The 24,912-nt window shown below is 36.0% G+C and overlaps 5 protein-coding genes across 10 annotated transcripts; 3 read left to right on the top strand and 2 right to left on the bottom strand.

The window, feature by feature from the left end:
- The first annotated feature begins 3,505 nt into the window (after positions 1-3,505).
- On the top strand, positions 3,506-7,506 carry LOC119987570. 6 transcript variants are annotated; one of them, XM_038832509.1, is made up of 5 exons: positions 3,506-3,720; positions 3,922-4,362; positions 5,293-5,847; positions 6,254-6,875; positions 7,040-7,506. In XM_038832509.1, exons 2-4 carry the CDS (start codon positions 3,942-3,944, stop codon positions 6,286-6,288), a joined length of 1,011 nt encoding a protein of 336 aa, XP_038688437.1. In that variant the 5' UTR covers positions 3,506-3,720; positions 3,922-3,941; the 3' UTR covers positions 6,289-6,875; positions 7,040-7,506. The 6 variants fall into 6 exon arrangements, with proteins under 6 accessions (XP_038688437.1, XP_038688441.1, XP_038688440.1 ...); XM_038832513.1 differs by having other exon boundaries at positions 3,507-3,720; positions 4,147-4,362; XM_038832512.1 differs by having other exon boundaries at positions 3,507-3,720; positions 4,003-4,362.
- Positions 7,507-8,031: 525 nt separating this feature from the next.
- LOC119987396 (replication protein A 70 kDa DNA-binding subunit B) lies at positions 8,032-11,617 on the bottom strand. Its single transcript, XM_038832295.1, has 12 exons — positions 11,426-11,617; positions 10,899-11,045; positions 10,529-10,747; positions 10,228-10,405; positions 9,859-10,129; positions 9,663-9,765; positions 9,458-9,582; positions 9,264-9,342; positions 9,045-9,189; positions 8,743-8,903; positions 8,523-8,643; positions 8,032-8,415 (listed from the first exon to the last, which is right to left on the bottom strand). Exons 1-12 carry the CDS (start codon positions 11,542-11,544, stop codon positions 8,215-8,217), a joined length of 1,869 nt encoding a protein of 622 aa, XP_038688223.1. The 5' UTR covers positions 11,545-11,617; the 3' UTR covers positions 8,032-8,214.
- An 899-nt stretch (positions 11,618-12,516) lies between these two features.
- LOC119987397 lies at positions 12,517-14,979 on the bottom strand. The gene is made up of 3 exons (XM_038832296.1): positions 14,828-14,979; positions 13,086-14,006; positions 12,517-12,970 (listed from the first exon to the last, which is right to left on the bottom strand). The coding sequence occupies exons 2-3, from the start codon at positions 13,937-13,939 to the stop codon at positions 12,736-12,738; spliced, it is 1,089 nt and encodes a 362-aa protein (XP_038688224.1). The 5' UTR covers positions 13,940-14,006; positions 14,828-14,979; the 3' UTR covers positions 12,517-12,735.
- A 208-nt stretch (positions 14,980-15,187) lies between these two features.
- Positions 15,188-19,134, top strand: LOC119987398. Its single transcript, XM_038832298.1, has 2 exons — positions 15,188-15,608; positions 18,847-19,134. The coding sequence occupies exon 1, from the start codon at positions 15,210-15,212 to the stop codon at positions 15,600-15,602; it is 393 nt and encodes a 130-aa protein (XP_038688226.1). The 5' UTR covers positions 15,188-15,209; the 3' UTR covers positions 15,603-15,608; positions 18,847-19,134.
- A 4,223-nt stretch (positions 19,135-23,357) lies between these two features.
- LOC119987364 lies at positions 23,358-24,732 on the top strand. Its single transcript, XM_038832251.1, has one exon. It carries the CDS (start codon positions 23,463-23,465, stop codon positions 24,414-24,416), a length of 954 nt encoding a protein of 317 aa, XP_038688179.1. The 5' UTR covers positions 23,358-23,462; the 3' UTR covers positions 24,417-24,732.
- Positions 24,733-24,912: the final 180 nt, after the last annotated feature.

The raw sequence follows: 24,912 nt of genomic DNA, 5'->3' as shown, positions 1-24,912 counted from the left end.
ACTTTCATTTGGTTGGTATTTAGAGGGGGAAATGAGGGTGGAATTAAACATGTTCTCTTGTTTGATTAATTTTAATGTATAAAAGATTCTTTTACCCTTATTATAAAATATAATTTTATTTTCTAAAAAGAAAAAAAAAAGTACAACATAGAAATTATGCTATTAAAATTCTCGTACTCATACTCATACTCACTCTTTATTTTTTTTATACCAAACATAACCATGCTTCTCTATATTCATCTCATACTCGCCTCACACTCATCTTACACAATTATGAACCAAATGTCCCTCAATTCTATTGCGATATCATCGCTCAAGTCTACTCAATTACTTATTGTCGGTAGCACAATTGAAAGTAAAAGTGTAAAACAAACCAATGTCGGCACTCTCTCTCAAATGCGCAGAGAAGATGAAAAAACGAGCAGAATTTTTTACCCAGATGCTGTTCGGACAATAACAAGACGAAGAAGAAAGTTTTTTTACTAGAAAAATCATTTAAATGTCTCTTTTTGGACAATCCATTGTCTATGAGGAATCATGTCTGGTCGGACACAACCTTTCAACCAACCGAGCTAGCAGGTTTTTTTCTTTCTTTTTTTAAAAAAAAAAAAAATCCAACATGCTCAACTAGGTTTTCTCATTTTATCTCTCTTTTTAGTTTTTATTTATTTGCCTTTTTGGTTTATTTTGACATATTTTTTTTCCCTCATTTTTCGCCTCTCCTTTTTTCTTCTATTTTGTTATATATATATACATTATATATATTTATCGTAATTATATATTATATATTAGAGGAATTAATTTTTATAAATTCATTAGAAGAATATCTATTCTAATTAGATCTTTTCCAAAGATTCGCCTTAGGCCTCTGACTCACTTGATCCGACTGGCCTTGTTGTCATTATTAATTTTTTTCTAACAAAAATATATATAATAGTTAACGAAACAAGTTTAAACATCCAAAAAATTCGATCTATCAATTCGGCAACATAAGATGCCAAATGGATTCCTTCAGATTAATTAATTAATCATCTCAATTAATCTAAAGAAGTTACATGTGTACAATTTCCTTCATTCGGCAAAGATAAGATGCTTCATTGATTCCTTCATAATTAATTAATTAATTTAATCATCTCAATTAATCTAAAGAAGTTACACATGTGTACAATTTGATTCGGCTAGCTACATTGATTCCTTTAATAATTAATTAATTTCTCATATTTTTTCTTGGTCATGTCCTCATGTCAAGACAAAATTCTGGCTTTTTCCCTTCATTTTTTAATTGGGATATTGATGTGGCACTCTCTCATTCGTCATATTATTTAGGATTTTTTTTTCAATTAGTAAAACAAAAAAATTAGCGACGATAACCTCAAAGGGGCAATTAGTTGGCAATTCAATAATTAGTTTCTTTTTAACACATGTGATATATTTAAATATTTATTTTAAAAGAATCTTCCACAAGTTTCTTGTAGTTCTCACACACACATCATTTCTTTAAATCGATAATGACATTATATAAATATAGTAATTTTTCACCTAATGACAAAGTAAATTTGACCTAAATTTCTGAAAATAATCATACTCGATCATCAATAAATAAACAAAAAATAATAGTTTAATACTATATTAATTTTTAAAATATTATAATGGTGTTCAGTTTTAATTCAATTACTTAGGCATTAAAATTTTAATTATATTGTAAAAATAGTGTAAATAGATTGCTTCTAAAAGCTATCTTGCAGTCATAATTATAAACCAAGTGAAAACAAATATAGTTATTAGCAAGATTTTTTAAATTTGAAATAGTAAAAACAATACAACTCTAACAATATAATAATGTTCAATAATAGTAGAGTTTGTTCCAACGAGAGGAGGTTCGGTTGACAATCAGTTGGGTTAGACATATGTGTGTTCAATGTTCGATTTCAGTTGCAAGTATATTTTTCTGTGGTATTTCAAAAAAAAATAGAAGAGTTTGTTAATAACCTAACACGTGGCCACAATAGTATTGTTTTTAGTGGAAAACAAACTCAAAACCTCCGAGCCCATACAAACAATTTGACCCAAAAAGATTCACCATGATCGTCCAACTAGTCCACACATCATATAAGATACATGTATATATAATAGGGTGTTCGAGTCACATGACACCTTATTAGCTCTGTCTGGTGGGGCGTTTGCTAGGGCGGGCCCGCTTTCCCAAACCGCCCACCAAACACCTGAAAAAGTGGGGTGTTACCGTCCACAAAACGGAGCGGTAACACCCCAAAACAATAATCTCCATAGCTCCGTTTGGTAGAACTTATTTGTTGTCAAAATAAGCTAACTTATAAGTTACCAAAAATAAGCTAAATTATAAGCTATTAATATCTGACGCAAGCTTGAAAATATATTTTAGTTTTAATTTGTATAAATATTAATATGTATAAATATTAATAAGTATAAATATAAATTTGTAAGTATTATTTATCATAAGTTCAATTATAATTTATTATTAAATTAAAATTTAATTTTAAGTATAAATATTTTTATATAAATAAATTGAAATTATAATCTTAAAAAGGTATTAATATTATATATTATATAGTTAAATTTATTTATCTTTTTATAAATATTTGTTATTATAATTTTGATTTTAATTTGAAACTTAAAAAAAAAGAGACATGTGGAGAGATATAAGTGAAGGAAATTGAAGTGTTAGCAAGCAAGATATCACACTACAAAGAATATTTAATATCGATATTAATACCAGGAAAATATCAGCCATTGATTATTAGGTAATCAAAGTTATATATATATATATATATATATATATATATATATATATATGAATTCTCCTATAAGTACTCAAAGTAAGGACTTAAAATAAGTACAGCTTTTTGACCATTGATTTAAGTGACATGACTAGTGGGACCCACTGTTTTGGATCCCACATGTTTTAAATCAATGGTCAAAAAACTTTACTTATTTTAAGTCCTTACTTTGAGTACTTATAGGAGAATTCCTCTATATATATATATATATATGTGACATTTTGATTTTTTTTGGATCTTATACTAATGTAAATTAAAATAAAAGGTAATTTAAAAATACTAATTTAATAATCGATGATACAAACACTTAAAAATCTAAAATTATAATTAATTGTACAATATAGAAAAATCAGTGAAATGCAGTAGCATTATCACTATTATATATAGTATAAATGTTTGTGTATGTTTGATTATAACCACATAGTATAGTTCAGTTGGTTATATCTCTAGTTTTAAGACGGATAGCGTTAAGGTCGGGAGTTCGAAGAGCATGTTGATACCGAATTGGGTAAAAAAATATAAATATAACAAGTCGAAATTAAATATCTAAATTAAAAAAGATTTTTTCTTAAAAGAAATATGATTGAGAAATTTGTTTCTCATCATAATCGAAATTTAATAGATAAGTAAAAAGTGATAATAGCTCATTATTTTGGAAAAAAGAAAAAGAAAAGAAAAACGTGGAGTCTTCTTGTTAACAAGAAGTGAGACGGAGGGACAGCAAAGTGGCCGTCTCCATTCGCTTCTGCGACGGAGTTGTTCACAAATTTTCATTGAAAATCACAACCAAAACCCATCTCATCTTATGTGAATGAAGCAGCATTTTTATGGATTGTATCAAAGATTTTCAAATTCGAAGCCAAGCCAGCTGTGCTTTGTTTGTCATCTCCAAAACCAAAGCAAAGTAAGCCTTTTGACTTTTCACAATTCATTGTCAAACAATTCATATAGTGATTTACGCATATTTTTGTATGGATCGAAAACTCCTGCTATCTCTCTCTTAGATACTTAATTGATTGCAACGTTCAGAATGCTTGATTGTGAATTTAGGGTTCTTTTTATTCCTATATATATAATCTATACTCTTCTCACACACTAATAGCAGAGGGAAAGGTAGATGCTGCAATGGTAGAAATCAACTTCTCTGGCCGGCAATCTGATAACTTTTTGTGTGGGTTTTCACCAGAAGAGAATACCCAAGAAACCCTTTTATCAGATCTCAGTCTTGGACTCTCTTTGGGTAGCATTTATGATGGCAACTTCAAAGAGAGACCTTTTACCAGGTCATTCACTGGATTGATCAATCTTAACAAAGGTACTGTTGGATTAGGTAACGTGCTATCCTTGGAGATGTCTAGGTCAATCCCAATTGAAGGAGAGCAGGAACAGGGAAGGAAGAGCAGGGGACGTATTGTTGGGGAGGAAAAGTCTCCTGAAGTAACATCTTGGATCGTTGCTTCTGCAGAGAGGAACCCGGCACTTAATCGTGCCTTGGCTCAAATCAAGGTAGCAGAAGGATGCAAGTTCCGGAAAAGATTACGGATACGTATGGTTCTCTCTCTATCTTCATATTATTTCTCTGATGAACTTGCTTATTACTTCTCCTGGCATAAGCATTCTTTGTTGCTGGAGAGTTGAGAACTGAGTAAAGAATCAGGAATATCAAATTCAGAATGGTACACAGCGTGCGTGAATTGAGATCGTTAGGCATTTTAAGGAAACTGAAATTTCGGGCTATTGTTTTCCTGTGAGACTATCTGTATTCAATGTTAAGACCCTTTGGCTAAATCTTTTAATGATTTTTTGACCTGTTCCTTGATTCGTCTTTTAAAATTTGTTCACTCGCACACAAAATGGGACTCTCTCTAGTCAAAATATTGAATTTTCTTATACCAATTGGAAAACTAGTTTGTGGATTATCAATTTCTAAAATTGTGTACGGTTATTCATTTATAATGAGCAGAGATCATGTTTGGAGGCATGAGGTGTACCTATTTTTGCTGTTCATTTTGATATAGATAAAATTGGACGTTCGTGCTAGTTGACAAACAGATTGCATGGTGTTTGTTTTTCATTCTTTAGATCTATGTTTGATATTTGTTGCAGTACAGTTGCAGTCACTTGCAGAGTATATTTCAAGTACTCTTAACGACTTTTCGAAAATAAACAAGGAATCAATAATAATATGAATAAGTTTTTGTCCCTAATCAAATCGAATGAGAGGGGGTCGTAACCGGTCACAAAGCTCTTTAAGCTCACATTATCATCATCTTCCTTTTATTTTCTGTTGAAGTAGACAACATGGTGTTTTCACATAATTGTTCGCCTTCTCTATATATATTGATTTTTGTGCTAATATATCACTCCCTCTTGTCATAGCTTCAGATGGTCATAATTTGGTCTTGCTAGATTGTAATGCTCAAGTATGTTGATTTTATACTGATTTTAGGCTTGCTCTTATCCATCACGCACACAGGTACAAATAGAAAGGGAGATTCTTTAATGGGGGAATCCAGTGTTGAGCACGAAGAGATTCTATTCCTTAGATCTTCTGAGAAAACCAAAGAAACCCAATTATCTAATCAAGAGCAACTGGAATGCTTTGACCTCAATCTTACACTCTCTTTGTCTGGCATTAATGATGATAATGTCAAAGAGAAACCTCTTGTCCAATCATCATCAGTCTCCAACTTGATAGATCTTACCAAAGATTCTGATGAACTCAGTAACACACTCTCCTTGGCGAGATCTTGCTCAATTCTCACTGAGGGAGAGCAAGACCAAAGAAGAGCAATAAAGCCAAGGCATTTCCAAATTGAGACTCACAATAGTTTGGAGAAACATAGAAGTGGGGCAGTTAATTTTGGGAAAGAAAAAGTTTCTCTGGCAAGTGCGTGGCTGCCACCTTCACCACCGTCTATAATAGCTCCATGGGCGGTTTCTCCTGTGGAGAACAATTCTGCATTGCGTCGTGCCTTATCTAGGATCAAGGAAGCAGATGGATGTGTGTACCGCAAAAGACTACGAATAGGTATGTCCTCAATTTTACTTCAATTTCCATGTCATCTATGTTTGTTGGTTGGCTTCTTAAGATAGTCCCTATAAAGTGTAATATCGCTCACAACTTTCTTATGTTTCTACGCTTTCTTCTTCATAAAAATATGAGATACAAGATTTGCAAAAAAGCATTGGCGGTTGACGTGAATTCCGAATGCGGAGATAATCTATAAATATCTGTGTATACTGTTTGTGCACTGAGATATCACTCCTTTCAGTTAATTTCGTTCTCATAGTTTTCTCTTGCTAGATTGTAACATTTTAGTCTCTTAATTTTATACTCATTTTGGAATTCCTTTGCTATATCTTCCACAATGAAGCATATTGAAAGATGAGTGCTTCAATGGGAGAAGTAAATCAAGAAACTTGTCTCTCCCCAGGAACATTGGTGGCAACCAGAGAACCTTTTGCATAGATTTTAACCAGAAGAGAAACTGCTGCAGATCAAAAGAAAGAAGCAATTCATAGATTGAAAAATAGCTGCTCTGTAGCAGCCAATTCCTGTTCCTTGTACTTGGGATTGAGTGTGGGTGTCTACGCTATACTACTGCTTAACCTAGCTCTCTGTTTATCCTTATTGTTTTCAATCTTCCTTTCATACGCAAAGTGCATCAGAAACCCATTCCTACTATCAAGAACCAGTTGAACTCTCAGACTTCAATTAAGACCCTCTTTCAGTGGCCTATATGATGAAAAATCCAAGGACCAACTTCTTCTCGTCAGTTTCCTTATTGATAAACGAAGATACCCGTGAACTCGGTACTTTGCTCTCCTTTACAATTCTCTATATACCAGTGTCCAGTGAAGTTGAAGGAATTGCAGATTGAGGACTCGGATGTGTCGGGAAAGAAAAGTCTCTAGAGGCAACCACAAGGATGGTCACCTTCACCACAAAATTCGCAGCTTGGGCAGTTAGTTCTGCTAAGAAGAACCCTGCATTGCGCCGCACCTTAGCTAGAACTAAGGCAGAATAAGGATGTGCTTTCTTAAAAGACTGCATAGGTATGGTCCTCTCTTTTTCTTCGTTGTTTCCTTTTTTACTTAAATCACTTGGTATTGATGTTTACTAGTTGTTTACTTAAAATGCTTAAATGTTTATGATGCGATGATCAGTTCTCATTGTTTTGCTTAAAATGCTTACGATAGAATAGTTGGACTTCATTCAGGGCAGACGCTCCACATCCAGCGGAGATGCTAGTAACCCAAGGCATTGCGTAAATGATGCTTGACCTAAAGCCACCACCTTTGATGGAAAATCAGTCAATCTTGGAAATCTACGACCGACAACATCTCACGAGAGGCTTGACTTTGTAATGGCCTAGCTCGAGACAATTGGACGAATATGATACCCAGAATGACAACTATGGGAGGAAACAGACTGACTGAAGAAGGGAATGTAGAAGAGTTATGGAGATACATGGAAGGCCTGAACTGAGCTGAGCAAAACAATTACAAAGTTACCATTCTGTGTTGAAATACAAGTGTTCATCTGTCAATTAGGAATCCTTGCTTAATGTGGATCTTGTTCATTTTTCTCTTTAGATTCGATGATATGAAATTACTAATAAAGAAGCATCAAATTGGTGAACGCGGTTGATTTATAGTATTTGTATGGAATGCTACTTTTTCTTCTCCTTAAAAGTAGCAAAAGTTTCTCTCTCAGATTATACTTGGCAGGTGGGTTTGGGAGGGTTTTAATACTAAGTTATGCATTTTTTTCTATTAAAACCTTTCACTCACGAAAACTCACCCTCTGTCTCAAACCCCGTGGTCTTATTGAGGTGTATTGTCATCAATAAACAGGCCATTCTCTACTGCTTTTCTGATTCACAGAAAAGTTCTCATTTCTCTTCAAATCTCTCTCTCACATTGGTTTCCTTCAAGGGTTTCTTGCAGTTGTTGCTGTTTTGATCAATCACAAAAGCTCTGTAAGCTCACTGTCAGCCATCCCTCTCTCTCTCTCTCTCTCTCTCTCTTAATGTCTATTCTTTCACGTGCTCTTTTTTACAACATTTTATATCCCCTTCTTTTTGTTTGTTTGAATTTGTATCAGTCTTGCTAGATTTTAACATGATTGGATGTGTTATGCTGATATTGCCATATTGGGCTTCTTGAGCACAGCAGCACATGAAAAGATAACTTTAATGGGAGAAATGAATCAAGAAACCAACTACACAAGTGCAAGAAGCATATATATATCATCTGCTGTCATAAAACCAGTCATATCCTAACTCCTACGAGACCTCACATCCATCCATACATAAACAAAAGACTGCTATTTTCTAATGTAGAGAATTGAAGGTATATAACCAAGACACTAACTAAGAACAAACAGATGATCCTATTGGCTAAGTTTCATTTTAGATATCTCCTCTAGCAAATATCTGGATTCAGCAGCTAAGTCAAGTGGTGCAACAGATTTGATTGTTATCCTCTGCCTCTTCTCATTATTGTACTCATGCTGTGCAACACTAACCCTGAAAAGAAGTGGAGTCCAAGTAGCTTCCTTTAACTTCAGTTGGTATGGATTCTCTTCTCCCTCCTGAAAAATGGCAATAGAATGAAAGGAATAAGACATTGTTATAAGTATTCATACTCAAGTTTTTCCCAGGCATGTGTATTAATGTCAATATGTCACTAGTAGCTTGCCTGTGACTTTAGCTTCTCAAGCTCATCTGCGGAGCAACCAATCATTCTCTCTGCTTCTTCGTTGAATGCAGAAACCCAGGCCTCAGCACTTGCATCCGAGATTTTTGACATCATAATGTACCTGATAAACAAAATTAAAGGAAAGGTCAAAGAAATGTCCAAAACATCTTATTCAAACATCTCCAGATTCTAGTTACTGCAAATTTCCTGAGTCTCTTACCTTAAGCTACACTCATCGTCATTCTTTTGGCACCCTTCACACCAATAACCGGAACCAAGAGCATCTGTCACTTTCTTGTTGCATGTTTTGCAAGCCCGATACCACATTGCCTGATCCGGTTTGATGAAGCTTATATATCCTCTAACACTGAAAAATGCAGCCTGAGCAACACGGAAAAAACACAGATCAATTTATGAGAATTAACCATGCTTCCACTTTGTGTAGAAGTAATCAGAACTGGAATGAATCATGCAAAGACAAATCAATAACTAGAGAAACTAATGAAGAAATAATAATGTTACCTTGTCCTCTCCCAAGGAGGGGTTACTTAATATATTGGCAAGGGAAACCCGGTCAGAGTACATAGACCGTAATCCACTCTTGATTAAAGGACTCATGCCAGAGCCGACAGAAGCCAATGAAGCACCTTTACCCTCAGAATCATACCTAAACCAAAACTAGTCAAAAAAACTAGCAAATTGCTAACGAATTCTATCACTTGTGTGACAATGAGAATTTACCAAGATCGCAGTTTCTTTGCTTCAGGAGTGTCCGGATTGACCTGCATGATGCTTCTGGGCAGTGTTGATAGATTCACACCTGAAATATCATTCAGTTCCAGTTAAAATCCCTCTACCACCTTCGGAAAATGACCAGTTAGAACCCCCTCTATCCCCTGACAAAATAACCTATTAAGCTCTGATAAGAAGAGTACCTTGAAAATCTCCAACTTTAAGAGACTTAATTGCAATTATGGGAGATTTATCGACATTATCAAGCAATTCCTGTCCCACGTCAGTGGCAAGCTCATTCCACAAAGAAACCACAACAGTCTTTTTCCTGCATTCACATCTCCCTAGCATCAAAATGACATATAAACAAGAGACAACAATAAATAAATTGAGAGGAATCATGCTTACGTATCATCTGCAATAACTATATCACGCTTTGGAACATTCTCATTATTGCTCTTCCTTCGGATACTCATTGTAGGAGAGACACTTTGGACAATTCCAATAACATCTGACATTTTGCAATAATAGATGTTAGCATATAAGAAAATTGAAAAATAGTGCAAAACAAAATATTGCAACAATTCAAAAAATGGATTCTCACCAACAAGCTCCTTTGCATTAACATAGGGACCCAGCTGATCAATCTGGACAAAATCGAATTTTGTTTCAGGAATGAAAGTTGCTTCATCACTAGCTTCCTCCATCTCAGAATTCTCGTTTAAGGTCATCTCGTAATCATTTTTCACCGAACTAAATTGCTTGTTGGCAAGTTTTAGAGTTCCCTTTGATATGTAATAAACCTTTCCCAATTGGAACTTGTCAAAGAACTTCCTAGCGGCCTCATTAAACATTGTTGCTTGTATTTGTGTACCCTGAACACAAAAAACAATGAATCCAGAATTACTACATTTAGATGTTGTGACTTTTTGCATAGGATAAAATTGTTAGTCATATAGAGAATAATACTTACATCTTCATCTGTTAACTCCACGTTGAAGACACATCCCTCCCCTCTTGCATTCTTATATGTACGCAATGTTCCTTTGCTTGTTAACCTAACTTTTATGGTCCAAATGCCTTGATAGGGGTTCAAGGAAATAAGAGGATGAACTCTACGTGTCATGGCCATTCGAGCCACCGGTGCCATACTGAAACACAGATCAAGAAGGGCATCAATACATATAACACATCAAGTACCATGAATGTAAAAGAACAAAATAAAATAAATCATTGCAGAAAATCAAACCTAGTATTCTCTAACAAGCACTCACTTTTGATGCTGTTCATGCACTATTTGGGCAGCTGATTTGGTAACCATTTCTTTCTTCGGCTTCAGAAGAATGGATGTTCCTTCATTGTTTACCTCACTCTTGATTTCATCCTCGGCCTTTGGCTTCAACAGTAAGCCAGATTCCTCACTTTTCACCTGAGTCTTGATTTCCAAATCAAGTGCAGGAGAAACCACCTCACATTTTGTTACAATCAGATATCTATAACAGGCCAAAATCCCAGTATTAGCTCATGAACAGACATATTCTACCATTTCAATCTTCCAACAACATATTACAGGAAAGCGTAGCTCAAGAAAACAATATTTGGGGATAAAGGGGATGGAAAAAAAAGAAGCGAAACTAAGCTTACTTCTCTCCTTTACTAGCAATATCATTGAGAGCATAGTCAAGAATCCTGATGAGACCAAGATTTTGGATTTTTCCAGAGATGACCTCGGTGGACATGCTTGATTGGAAAATCGCTTTGAGTTTCATCTTCCCATCATTGGCATTAAACCTGACATGCAAATGCAACGAATAATCCTATTAGTGTCTTAAACCCAGCAGATCTAACTCATTCCCTTAATTTCACTACAAATTGCATACAAAATAACAACGATTTAAGAATTAGCAAACGAAAAAGACAAATTCACAACCCTAGATTCGAAACCCATGAAATATGCATGCGGGTTTTCAGCCAAAACACGTTCGAAACAGCAGAAGCCCTAGAAAATCTCCTCAATAACAGTGACGAAAATAAAATCACAGCTTGTGTTTGGTTGAAAAGAAACGGAGAGAATAAAATCGAGCTGCCCGATTTGTAATCATAAACGAAAGAGCTTACAGATCTATAAATAAAATTGAAGAAAACAAAATCAGAAAAGAAGAAGAGCATACATGTATCGACTACCAGCGAGCTTGAGATCCACCACTTGCACAACAATATCAGTGGACGAATCTGGAGATGGGTTTGCCAGTATTGTTGCTATCGCATCTGGGTTCACTGATTTCTCCATTTCTCTCTCTCTCTCTCTCTAGGTTTCTCTCTGCAGTACTCAAATCTCTGAGTTTGTTTGTGAGTTGCGACTAGCGAGTGGAGGAGGGTTTCTTTGTAGTGTATGTAAATGGGGGGAAAATTGATTTACGCGGGCTTTCAAAATAATAGTTTGACGCGGGAGGTTTTTATTTTTTTGTTAATTTCCTTTTAATCAAATAACTTATTTGGCTTGGGCATTGGCGCGCAAGGGAACCAGTAAATGAAGTTACTATAATACCCCTAACCTTTTTAAAGCTATAATTTATTAAATTTTGGAAATAAAAACAATTTGAGAAAAAAATATGTCAACCAAATGTATGTTATGTCTGAATTTGTTCTCTGCATTTAATTTTTTAAGGGATTTTTCTCTGATTATTATTTTTCTGGTATTGAATTTTTTGCAAAATAAAAACAATTATACAAAACAAAACAGCCCAAAAATTCCTATTTTGGGTTCATAATACAATGAACCAAGAAAATCATAAAATTAGTGTTAGATAATCAAATGAAGCAGTTTATAGTGCAAGAGTTGACACATCTTCCAATCAAGTCTAGGTCAAGTACATTAGTCCTCTATCTTGCTTATTACAACAAATTATTCGGATAGAGTCCTTTTGGAAGTGTGTCGTGTTTTGATCTCCTGTTGTGAGGTGATTCGAGTTTTGAAAGAGTGGATAGAAAGTGTTTGACATGTTACTAAAAATACAGTGACGAAATGACGGTAAAACTATCGATTAATTTTTGTAAAATGATAAATGGAATAATAAAATTTATTTAGGGCAAAACCGAAAAGATAATCTTGTGTTTTTAACGCCTAAAATGCGATCAACCGCGTTACGTCCGAAGTGGGAGCAGGCGAGCAGCTCCATGCAGATTCAGCTTAACGCACCATCTGATAGGCAATCATTACAGTATGTGTAATCAATCGATGTCTATTGTTGCCAAAAAACAAGTTATGAATGTTTATGGACGGAATGATTAATCCATCTGATTACCTGCTCAGTATCTGGTGCAACAATATGCTGTGAGACTAATTAATCAAAACTGAGACTAAGCACTTGCAAAAGGACTACTAAAGTTAAGACTAGCATGTATGGATGATCTAAGTTTTTCAAGAAAACATAGTCCCTCTTATGGAGAGGATGTTATGAAGGCAATGGAGTTTTGTCCCTCAAGAACAGAATTGCCAACAAGAAAAGCAAGATAACCATTTACGCTGACAGGCATTCCCGGTTGGTTTTGGTCTCGGAGATTCATTACTGTCCTCTGGCTTTGGGGTTTGTGGTTGTGACTGTTGATTTGGCTCTGAGGATACTTTAGGAGACTGTGACTGTGGCCGTGGCTGCTGCTTTGGCTTTTCATTTCCGACTTTCAATGAACCACTTTTGTTTGCATCACCTGTCAATCTTCAGATAAACAAAGACAATTCAGATGTTTATCTAGCATAGTTTCCGGTTTAGTTACAGAATCCGCATATGGCAATGAAAAATGGATGTGAGCATTGCAAACGAGATAGCTTACATTGGAAATGCGAAAGAGTGAACACTAGCTCCACCACTGCAATCTGAGTTGCGAGAAACGCTTGAAGTTCGAGTTGTCGGTTCTTTGGCTTGTGATGGGTTTTCCTTACTCCTAGCATTATCATCATTTTCTCTTATAACCTCCATCATTGTTTCAGCAGATGTTGTTTCAGTTATGCCAAAAGGTGATTCAAGATCAGCATTCCTTCTCTCGACCTCGGTTGATTTTCTTATTGGAGGTTGATCACTTGAACAATTGATTAGCTCAGTCGATTTGCTGGTAATTGGAGGCTGATTGCTAGAGAAATCCATCATCTTTCCAGACATAATGGTAGGATCGCCTGCCAATCCTAGCTCTCCCGATTTACCCATCCAGAATAATTGGTCTCGAGTGAAACTCATGTTTCCCATGTGGAGACTGAACAATGATTCATTGGAAGCAACACTCCACTCCATTGGAGCATTAGTATTGGTTCTAGCAAATACAGAAGATGGGATCCTGTATGCAGAGGAAGGCATAGCAACATCATCACCAACTCGCTCCATCACCTGCAGTGGCGGGGATTGCGTTGCTGAGCCATTGTTTGGGCTCATACGGTCAGGATGATCTGAGGGTGGCATTGAGCTGGTTGGAATAAACTCTGAAGCTAACTGACTATGTTTTCCATGGTTAGAGCTCTCTGGTGTTCTTGAGGCAGAATTATCGGCTTCATTAGTATCCAATTCAAAAGGGTCTCCAGATGACGAAGACGACGCAGATGAGGAAGAGCTTAATCTTTCACCTGGAGCAGTATGATCTCCACCTTTACCAAGAGCCGCGGAAGGAGGTGTGATCAAATCACTACGAGTGTCCATAGCTGACTATGTGTGGTTTCCTTCAAGCCCCAAAGTTTCCAAATTATCTCATATTTAGGAATTCAGACTGCAAAACATGAAACTGAAAGACATTCAAATTCAATTATATTTGATGAAAGGAGTATAATTATATTCAATTATAAGCCGAATGATTCGACAGTTTGCTGCACCACCAATTTCAATCTCTCTTATAACTAGAAGAAATCTTTACCCATATACATGAATAAAAGGGATCAAGTCCAGTAAGGCTCCTATAATAGTGACTAGCTAGGTTCGAAAAAGACAGATGTACGCACGCCTTATCCTTGTTCAAGAGAGACTCAGAGACTCTACTTCTGTCATTTCAATCTATAACGCCAAATTTGCTGCAATGAAACAACTTTACTAGTAATGGTATATCAATCACGTAACTAAATCAAAGATAAAGAGAGAACCACAAATAGCTAGCTCAGATGACACTTATATGTATGGTATCTCATAGAAGTTTCGAGTTTGAGTCTCCCCTTCCCTTCCCTTCCCTGTATTAAAAAAGAAGAAAAAAGAAAAGAAAAAGAAACCTCATGGTTCCATCATTCTTGGGACTCTAATACTCTATAGTAGTCTAATGAGAGGTCTATATCAGTTTAGGGTTCTAATTTCCTGGCATTCAATTTATCTCAGAACCCATCTGTGAATCTATTTCATATAGGATTATCTTCACCAGCAGAGAATTAATTAGGTCGAGCCCTTTAAATTTGAACCAAATCTAATACACCCACAAACATTAATCTCTAGATATAATATATCAGAATTTAATAAAAGAATGCTAAAATCCCATGAGCCTTAGATGCATTTTGAAGAAACTACAAAAGAAAATGCATTAGATTCAAATGAAGAACAACAACTTACCTGGAAAACAGAAAACCTAAAAGATTGGAAATTTATGCCTTGATTGGCGAAGTTGATGAGGAAAAACAGAAGAAGATCGAAAACCCAGAAGGCAGAGAGATCTATTGACTATTGGTGTTTGTGTTGATTGATGATGGACATTGGATTTGGGGGGTAAGGATTATAAGGCATTGCATGGCTTTAGGCACTTTTTGCTCTGTAAACTAATTTTTTAAGCTAGATTTTAAGTCCATATTGGGCCAAGACAAAGAGGCAGGCCCAAGAAACCAGACCCAGCTCATCTTGGCACAACATCGAGATCTCCCGGCCCACTAAGCCCAATCTCCATGTCTCTATTTGTTTCCGATCAATTCCATCTGTGGGGTGTGTAATAGGCAGCGCAATGGCGAAGTCGATTTCGAGTGCCTCCAGCTCTCTCTTTCAAACCCTGAGGCGATACATCAAGAAGCCATGGGAGATCACGGGTCCCTGCGCCGACCCGGAATACCGGCTCGCCGTACCAGACGCTCTCGACTACCGGGTCCCCAGTCCCGCCATGATTGAGCGCAAGGCCATTATCCCCACTTCCGAACCCGAGCACGTCTACGACATCAAGTATTTTGCTCGAGACCAGCGTCGCAATCGCCCCCCAATCAAGCGCACCGTTTTGAGGAAGGCCGATGTGGAGAAGATGATGAAGGAGACGTCGTTCGATGTCACCGATTTTCCCCCTGTTTATTTGACGGCCAAGGTCGAGGAGGACTACAATGCCGTCGGTGGCGGCTACCAGAAGTGAAATCTGGTAATTCTTTTTTGTTGATTTTGTGGTTTTGGTTCGGTGTTTTTTTGATCTGGGAATCGGGATTGGGTAACATTTAGATTAATGGGTTGCGATTGAGATGTAGGATACTTTGTTTTTTTGTTCAGGTATTGACTTTTCGGATAGTTTTGTGATGTTTTTGAAGTGTAGGGTTTTGTCCTTTGTTATAGGATTTCTTGGGCATAAAGTACTTACTTTCTGGCGTTGCAGTGATGAGTTTGTGGATTTTTGCTGTTTCAAGATGTGTATTTAGCTGTTTGTGAAGGATTATTCTGGATTTTGACTAAATAACTAAGGAAACTAAAATCAACGACATTCGGCAGCAAATAATGTGGAGAATCTCTCCTTATTGAGATGTTAATTGACAGCAGTTGCTGGACATGTATAATTCTTCTTCACTGGAGCTGGTTTAAGAGTACTGTGAGATTGCCTTCAAAATTATGGGGGTTCAGTAGGTTATGTGTAGTTCAGTGGAATATGAATTAAAGGCTGATAAATAGAAAACATCATGGGTAACTCTTGTTCCTTTTGCTACATGCCCGCTGATTTGGAAGGAACAAATCCAAGAAACAATAGGGCTTTTGAAAATGGCGAATATTCTAGTAGGAAGACTATACATATTTGGTTACATTATCTGAAATTTATATTCTCAGAGTATTTTTTAACTTCCTAGAAGAGGTTAATCGTTCCAAGCTGTGCCCAGGTTGAGCTTTGGCCACCCTCCAGAGTTGTGATAAAAACCCACGGATGATAGAGCAAAAATGAAACTAATACTACTAATTGAAACTGGAATTACAAAGACAATGAAAAGAAAATGTGCAACCCTAGCTTTCGAGGAGCATAGGGACCTCCCAACTTCACCAGACTCACCAAAACCTAATTCCCCTCCTCCCTCGACCCCTTTTTAACTACAACTACTACAGAAGCTACTAGAATAACAAAATACTATCAATACACCTCCCGCCCCAAAAAAAAAAAAAAAAAATTCCTCAACCTTGTCCTCAAGGTTTGGCTTCTGTAGCAGGTTCACCCCTCCAATGCTCCCTAACCGTCAAATGATTCATTTCCTTCTTCATCCCCATCAGAGACAATTAGGACTTGGAGAGATCGTTTGCAAGGTAGATCGAAAAGCTGGCTAGGTAACAATGGGTGCACGAGCTTCCACCCATTGATATCAACTCAAGCCTTTACCTTCCAAACACACTACAGCCGCCGAGATCTTCTCATCTGCGGCTATCCGATTGACTGCGAAATACCGTTTCGCTCTAAACAACTACCCGGCTGGATCAACCCTTGAGAATGGTGACCAACTTCCGACGACCAAACTCCCACTCCGTCGAAGATCACCACTCAGTAGTGTCCTCTGAAGTACGAGAAGTTTCTCCTTCCCTTTCTCCGACGGAGCCTGCATCTTCAACAGTTTCCCATCTTGCACATGTACGTCTTCGTCGCCTCCATGTCTTCCTTCAAACTCCCTAGAGTAGTCTTCAAGTCGCTTACCTCTTTCTCCAAGACCTATGTTCTTCCTTCCATCTTAGATCGGACCATACCAGAATCGACACCGCTTCGATGCCAAATTGCCAATTGATAAGAACCCATAGATGATAAAGCAAAAATGAAACTAATGTCACTAATTGAAACTAGAATTACAGAGACAATGAAAAGAAAATGTGCAACCCGAGTTTTCGAGTTGCGTAGGACCTCCCAATTTCACCAGACTCATGAAAACCTAATTCCCCTCCTCTGTTGACCCCTTTTTTAACTACAAGTTGAAACATCTCCTTTAATTTTTTTACTGCTTCTTCAGCTGTGCCATCACTGATTAGGTTCTTCAAAGCCTTTACTGATTTGGGATGTCCACTCTTTTCATAACCTTTTGGTTTAATAATCACCCCTTGTTCTGTGACTGTTAACTTCCAGACGGACCAGACCACATTTAGCCTTTGTTATTGCACTTCACTTGCAGTAAACTTTTTGTCTTTTGATAAAATCTTCCTTCACCACTGGAGTTTTGATTTCGAATTCCCGGCTTCCTCCGTTGCATTTTCCACATTTCCTCCATGTTCGAAAGCAGATAGAGCCTTCTACCCTTTTCATTTCTGTCATGCACAGTCTATCTTCAAATTTTCATTCATAAAACAGGTTGACGGATTTGATGTTAATTGCAAGAAATCATCCTGCAATCTCCATTGAAATCTTGCAGCACTAAGACCAGATAGGACATACTTACTACAGCAGATGCACGACATTGGCATTGCTATTTGTTTTAGGTAAAACACATATATAGGAAACGCCCTTTAAACCACTCCTCTTTAGATATGAGGTACAGCTCAGGTGGATGCTGTGTAGGCATTTGATGCAAAGAAGAGTGGTTTTTTCCTGTCCAGAATTCTCTTGTTGTATGGCCCTATTAATATTGATTCTTACGAGCTAGACTTGGGTTTAGAAAGAGAAGTCAAACATTAGTTTGGCCGCGCTTTTTTCACTTTTTTCCTTTTCCTTTGTCCGTATGGGACCAGATTTAAACATCAATAGTGTGTGTCACTGAATCCTGAATCTCTCTCTCATGCAGAAACATTGTCAAGCAATCTGCAACTCTGCTTCGATCTTCCTTTTTTTTTTTGCTCACACTTTCCATACCTAATGCTGATTCCTTTGCCTGCATTGTCAGCTCCCACAGGCTGTAAAGACCCCCAATGATGAGTTCTTTGTAACATCTTGTCTGATTACAGCTTCCCCTTGTAGCCCAAACTAGATGAATTCTTTCTCTCAATTGTCAACACACTGAGCTTTTTAAATAACCAACTAGATGAAGTCTTGCTCTCCTCTGAGAGTTCAAGGGTAGAATTTGATTCAGAAACTGAAGCATTACTGTCATTCTGAATTAAATGCTTTGCTGGCAGCGATGAGATCAAGATTGTTTGTAGATGACAGTCCTTTTGTGAAGTTAGTTGTGTTTTCTTTATATACGTTGTGTATCATATGTTGCCCCGAGGCCCCAACTATGGTGCCCAAACTTGACCCTTACATTTAAAAAACTTGTGATGCCCCCATTTTATTTGGTGGCTCCATTTGCATGGATTTCCCCCTAGAATTTAAGGAACTGAACTATGTAGTTCTATCCCTGGAACGTCTTTCTATTTATTTGTTCTTCCATTGTAGCATAAATGCTTTAGGTTTTGCACCTGCTAATGACTTCATTATTTTTTCGGCTTGTCAGGTTCGTGGCTATTAACGAGTAAAGATTCCCATCTCTCTGTTAAATCTTTTTGCTGTACTCATCATCTATTCGGCAATTTGTCCAGAGTCTCCAGACTGCTGTAGTTGAAGGATTTCTGTGTTTTACACCAATAAGGGTGATAGCTTCATCTGCATTATATGTAAACTGATCTCCCCAACAATATATGTTTCCTTTTCCTATGATTTTCAAATTGAATTTTAGTTGTCATTGCTATTTGTAAGCTGTTCTGTTTGTTTCATAATGTTTGGACTTTATGCTTGCCTTTCTATTAGGTAGCTTTTTCGTATGAAATCCCTCCTCTGATTTCGACCGTCTGGCCCCGGTCGATACAAAGTCGGGCATTTTTTTGTGTGGTTGAAAATAGAAATGAAAATCAGAAAGTAGAAATGATCAGGAAGAGGATTATTTCCAAGATATAGAATCATAGTCTCGTTTCTTATTTTTCCTCATCTTTTTTTTTTTACTTGCTTTACTTTTTACTAGACACAAAAAAGAAGCTAAAAGGACTCTGGTTTCTTGAACCCTACATTCTCATGTTATAAATTCAATTGATTAGTTTTGGGCAGTAGCATTGGTCAACAACTGTGAACCTAATCCCATTATGGTTTTGAGAATTAGTTTGGTTCTTTATTTGCACATGACTGCATTCTCTTACAAGACCCACCTTCTTTATTTACACTAATCCAATTGTACAAATATTCTAACTCCTCAGGAAGAGAGTAGTCATGGATTCCTTCTGCAATCAAAGATATCTCAATTAATGCAATACCTATTTTGGATTAAATTTTGTTTTCCTTCCAATTATATTGAAATTTGAAACGTGTGATTAATGTTAATCAACTCTACTTACTCATGTAAGTGTTTTCAACCTTATTAGTTAGAATGTCACCAAATATAAAGATGGAGGGCTTTTTATATTACTTCACAAGTAATGCAATTAGTTTGATTCTAACGAATGGGATCACTAAGAAGTTTTTTTATTATCAAGTGATTTTAACTACCTTCTTGTTTTCTGTATTTTTAGTAATAATATAAAATGGATGGAAAAACAAGTGCACACTTTCTTTGGATAACTAAAAAATGACACCATACAAGTTTGTCCTTCGTACATATGATATGACGCATAAACTCGGGTCATCAAGTCCGCGACACAAAAAATTTCTACGTCGCTAAGTTGAGTCAAAACCCAATTTGTAGCCATAAGGGTACTGCTTCCAAAACAAACATACATCATAAAATTTGCTAAAGACATCAATGGATTTTGGGCTAATTTAATTGAGGATCCCCGTACCTCATTGTGGATATGATTTCAGTGTCGGTCATATATAATTTATGGTAAATATCTCCAATGGCACTAAGTGTGCTAGCTTATGTTATATATATATATATTTGTATTCTAAAATATTTTTAAAGGAATATGCATAATTTTCAGTTAGAAGGTCACCAAATAAGAAGATTGACCCTCTACCAATGGAAGCAATGTCTCTCTCTCTTTTTTTAATTTTTTTTAATTTTATTGACAACCTAAAAGACAAGTTGTATATTCCAAATCATATTGGAGAAGGCCAACGCCCCCAACCCACAATACTTGTCACGAACCACATCATCAATCATCAATTTATATATATAAAATGGAGGCCTCAAGGATGATTCCCCTTGAATTGTGGATAATAGCAAATAGAGAGGTAAAAAGCTTCTCCTTAATTGTGAAAAAATCATCAATGATAATAATAAAGATCCACCAAAAATTAAATCAACATAATATTAAAGATGTTAAAAAATTAAATAAACATAATATTAAAGATGTTAATTAAGGAAAAATCAATGTTATTTCAATGATAACCAATTAAATGTGTATAAATACTATTAGGAACAACAAAAAGTGATAAAAGATGTAAAATAATGAAAAGTAACGGCTAAATAATTGAACAATCATAATCATTATCATATAATTAAGATAAGTGTATTACAAAATACTAAAGTGCTTTAGAAGCTGCTACATCTGCTTCTGTATGTCTTAAACTCTTGCCACATGTAATAAAATAAAATAAAATTAAATTGAAGTTGTATTAAGAAACGCTTTCAATCATCACGCCTTTTCCGCCTCATGTGATCAACCATATGTTACAATTCAATAATGTCATGTTATGTATAGCAGTGCTATTATCTTGCTACTGAATGTACTCGCATTATAATTAAAATCTTTGTGAAGTGTATTACACTTCAAATTTGGTCACTTTTAAAAACCTTTTAGTTTTACCTTTTAGTCGCGTGAATAAATGGGGACACATATTTTCGCTTTGTTGACGCTACTAAGTACTCATGTTTAGAATGAGATTCATGATTTGTCCATTTACTACTATGCATAGAATGTTGTCCATATACATGTTGTTGGTGACCTTTGTCACTTTGGAGAAAAAAACAGCGCAAACAAGAATCGCTAAACTCTGAACATGTTTTTTCTTTATGTATCAAATTTTTCGCTCCCTCTTAGAAAATTATTTCTTAGCATATTGAGAAAAAAGTATTGTAGTTATTTGTTCATCTCACAATTATCTTCATTTTCTATAATTCAAGCTGGGTTGTTCATCATGATAATAAAGTATTGAAAAATTATCAAAAATCTTTACTTTCCAAATTAATTATGTGTCGCGCGAAGCGCGAGCATGCAACTAGTATATATATATATATATATACACACCTCACCACAAGTCAAAATTTGTATGTGTATATACCACACATAATAATAATATAACATATAATTTTCAACGAATAGAATTAATAGGAAGATCATGTAATTATATCTTGGAGTAGATGGTTAGGGTTTATGTGTGCTCATAATAATTGTGATTAGGGGGTTTGATTTTATGTGACTTCACTATATTTCATATGATATAATCAGGTTGTGGATTAAAGTGATTGATGGGTCCACCTTTTCAATTATCATGGATGTGATTTAGTGTCGGTCACAATTTATGGTTAATAATTTATTTCACCTTTGATTATAATAATATTTTGGATTATAATTTACTTCATTAGTTTATTTGTATGTTAAGTATTTCTTTTTGGCCTTTTGTAGTTATTATTCAACTACTTGGGTGATAGTCTAGTGAACAAATGATTTTTAGTTTAGCTGGTTAAGTTGATTGTGGTAATTACTCCTTGCAAATGTATGAGGTCGCAAGTTCAATTATCACACCGAACAATTTCTACGTTATTTCCTTGCATGGGTCAAAAGCCCATGTGAGGCTTTGTAGAGTTAACTCTCATTTGTAGGTTTCAACCTTGTTCTCCCCCTATGAATTTCTGCCCGGTCTTTTGGTTATAAAAAATGATAGCCTAGTTATCCCTGCATGGATTTCGGCCCAATCTTTCGGTAGACGGTTACAATAAAAGTGATAGCCTGGTGGTGAGTCTCTTTGAACCAAACTGTATGGACTAGGAAGCTCTTGACTTTGATTCACATTGAGAGCAATACTCTTGTAACCACGCAATGGGTTTTGAATCTACTAACGTCTCGAGTTTATGTTCATAGGATATCCAAAAGTCAAGCTTGTATGGTATTATTCTTAGTTAAAAAAAAGAAGAAGTTACTATTGAAATTCTCTTGAAACCTAAGACTTCATATGGTGCCCATGTGAAAGTAGATGAGAAACATGTGTAGTTTGGTAGTTTTAATTATTAAGCCAACTATTGCTTGCTAAGCAAATCACCTAGGGTCCACCGACCAGGTACAAGATTCAAAAATGTCTCATGGAAATTATTATTTCCCTTCAATAAGTTTTTTTTCCTTCTATTTTGTACTTTTGTCATGAAACACTTTCCCGCCAAATATAAAATCCAAAAAAAAGAAGAAGATGAATCTTTCCAATTAGAGGATTAATTAAGTGTAACTTACCATATCGACATCTTATTTAAGATGTTCTTAAACGATGGGAACTTCTCGGTCCTCAAACCGAAAAATCTATTGGTTTATAGTTTAATGATTCAAGCGGGATTTGAAACTGAGATCGTTGGATCTGACTAAAGCGATTAGGGCCTTCAAGATTCAAGTTATTAGAGGTTTTTGTTTTGGCTACAATCTCACATTCCATTATTGTTTCCTATGATTGACAAGAAGTTACGGCATTGCTCACCAAACCAATAATAAAAATGAGTAAAGACAAAATATCTTGTAATTGAAGCAAACCCCACAAAAGAAATCATATGCTTGAATATCACAGAACATATTTTAAATGGAAAGCAACAAAAAGGTTAAGTTAAGCCAACTAATTCTATGGAGATAACAAGGACATGACTCAAATATTAAAAAGAGTCCAAACTACCGACGAGAGGTGGTTTGATTTGTAATTGATTGGGTTAAACATATCTATGCGCAAGGTTCGTTTCTAATGTAAAACATATTGTATTTGAAAAAAAATAAAAAAGAGTCCAAACTTCATAAAAAAACTAATTGTTTGGAAAAAACAATGCTCATCAAACAATGCAAAGTTTGTTAGTCTTTAGTTGTTGGCTTTCTTTCAAACTCTCTTCATTGTTCATCTTCATAAAAGCAAACATTTCTTGAAACCCCATTTCATGCTTTTGAAGAAGCCATGGAAGGGACAAGAAAGATCATGAGAAGATCAATCTACAATTTCCTTCAAAACTATCAAAACTTCACCACAATTGCTGCTCTATTGGCCTTTCCTTTCTCTGTCTCAGTTTTGCTCTCACAATCCTTTCTTGTTCCTTCATCTTCTTCTTCAATCCACAATAGGCTAAGAGCTCTGTTTGAGGCTGCAGGGGTGCCAGAATCTTCTCAACCCTTCAAAATTCTGACTCTCAAGCTCTCTCAAACAATCTCTTCTTCAATCTTTACTCTCCCTTTTAGTCTCACTTTCTTTCTTGCCTCCAAAGCATATGTAATTCATACTCTTCATCAAAATAAATCAACATTTCTTCTCTGCAAACCTCTCTTTGTTACTTATTTATGCAGCTTGTTTATTGTCCTCTCCGCGAATGCAACCGCGTTGTCGATCTTCTTCTTGGGTTTCAATCTTGTTCAAGAAACATTGTTTTTTTCTCCCAATTGGGTACTCATATTGTCTGCTACCGGGGCTGTAATCTACTCGGTGATTCTTGCGAACGCGGTGGTGGTTTGTAACTTGGCGTTGGTTTTGTCAGGCATTGAAGGGTGTGGAGGATGGATTGCAATTCTCAAAGCTTTGGTTTTGATGAGAGGGAGAACATCAACTGCACTCTCTCTTGCAGTTCCTGTGAGTATAGTTCTCGCAGGGATCGAGGCATTGTTTCAATACAGATTAGTGAGGGGAGGTGATAGAAGTTATGGACATTCTTCCACTCCTGCCATGGCCATGGAGGGGATGTTGATTGCTTACTTGTACTCAATTTTTCTGGTTCTTGATACTGTTGTCAATTGTATGTTCTTCAAGAGCTGTATGAGGGCGGTGGAACGAGAAGCTATGAACTCTTGCCAGAATAGTGTCGTAGAGGAGGAGGAGAGTTATTTTCTTATAAGCTTGAAATCAGTGGAGGAGATTCCATGAATGAACAAATGAATAGATGTGATCCTTTTTTCTTCCACTTCAAAGCATACAAAGTAAACTTCTTTTTCTAGATTTGCTTTTGTTAATAGAGGGAAAACCTCAGGAGAAGCAAAAGAGATACAACAATTTCTCTGTTACAGCTCCATTTTCATCTTCTTATTTAGGGTTGTATATAGATTGTTTCATGGATTGGGATATACAATCAAGATGGAAATGGGAAAAAAAGAGAGGCTACAGCAGTGTGTGAAATGATGAGTTTTATAGGCTTGGGACCAAGAATAAAAGCTTCTCTGTTCCCTTCTCTTGCTTTTCATTATTTTCAATCAATGCACCAAGGGCCAAGAACAAAGAAGGAAAAGTAAAGACAAAGGAGACAAAAAGGGTTAACATGAAGATTGTTTACATCTTTTGCTCCTTTGGGTGTTAAATTTAGGGCCACAACCATAATTGCTTGAACCATGAAAGAGGTTGGTTCATGAAATGGGAACCAGAACAG

This window comes from Tripterygium wilfordii, chromosome 20 (genome assembly GCF_013401445.1).
Source record: "Tripterygium wilfordii isolate XIE 37 chromosome 20, ASM1340144v1, whole genome shotgun sequence".
NCBI lineage: Eukaryota > Viridiplantae > Streptophyta > Magnoliopsida > Celastrales > Celastraceae > Tripterygium > Tripterygium wilfordii.
Note: the sequence above shows the minus strand (reverse complement) of the source record. Positions and strands in the feature narration are given on the sequence as shown.

What these genes read in the sequence shown, in the direction of transcription:
- LOC119987398 (XM_038832298.1), top strand. Translation starts at nt 15,210, where the DNA reads ATGGCGAAGTCGATTTCGAGTGCCTCCAGCTCTCTCTTTCAAACCCTG.
- LOC119987396 (XM_038832295.1), bottom strand. Translation starts at nt 11,544, where the DNA reads ATGGAGAAATCAGTGAACCCAGATGCGATAGCAACAATACTGGCAAAC. An exon ending in TAATGCAAAGGAGCTTGTTG is followed by an intron (nt 9,766 to 9,858) that starts GTGAGAATCCAT and finishes GCAAAATGTCAG; the next exon opens with ATGTTATTGGAATTGTCCAA. An exon ending in TTGAGAAGCTAAAGTCACAG is followed by an intron (nt 8,416 to 8,522) that starts GCAAGCTACTAG and finishes GCCATTTTTCAG; the next exon opens with GAGGGAGAAGAGAATCCATA.
- LOC119987364 (XM_038832251.1), top strand. Translation starts at nt 23,463, where the DNA reads ATGGAAGGGACAAGAAAGATCATGAGAAGATCAATCTACAATTTCCTT.
- LOC119987397 (XM_038832296.1), bottom strand. Translation starts at nt 13,939, where the DNA reads ATGGACACTCGTAGTGATTTGATCACACCTCCTTCCGCGGCTCTTGGT. An exon ending in CACTCTTTCGCATTTCCAAT is followed by an intron (nt 12,971 to 13,085) that starts GTAAGCTATCTC and finishes GTTTATCTGAAG; the next exon opens with ATTGACAGGTGATGCAAACA.
- LOC119987570 (XM_038832509.1), top strand. Translation starts at nt 3,942, where the DNA reads ATGGTAGAAATCAACTTCTCTGGCCGGCAATCTGATAACTTTTTGTGT. An exon ending in CCGGAAAAGATTACGGATAC is followed by an intron (nt 4,363 to 5,292) that starts GTATGGTTCTCT and finishes TCACGCACACAG; the next exon opens with GTACAAATAGAAAGGGAGAT. An exon ending in CCGCAAAAGACTACGAATAG is followed by an intron (nt 5,848 to 6,253) that starts GTATGTCCTCAA and finishes GTCTCTCCCCAG; the next exon opens with GAACATTGGTGGCAACCAGA.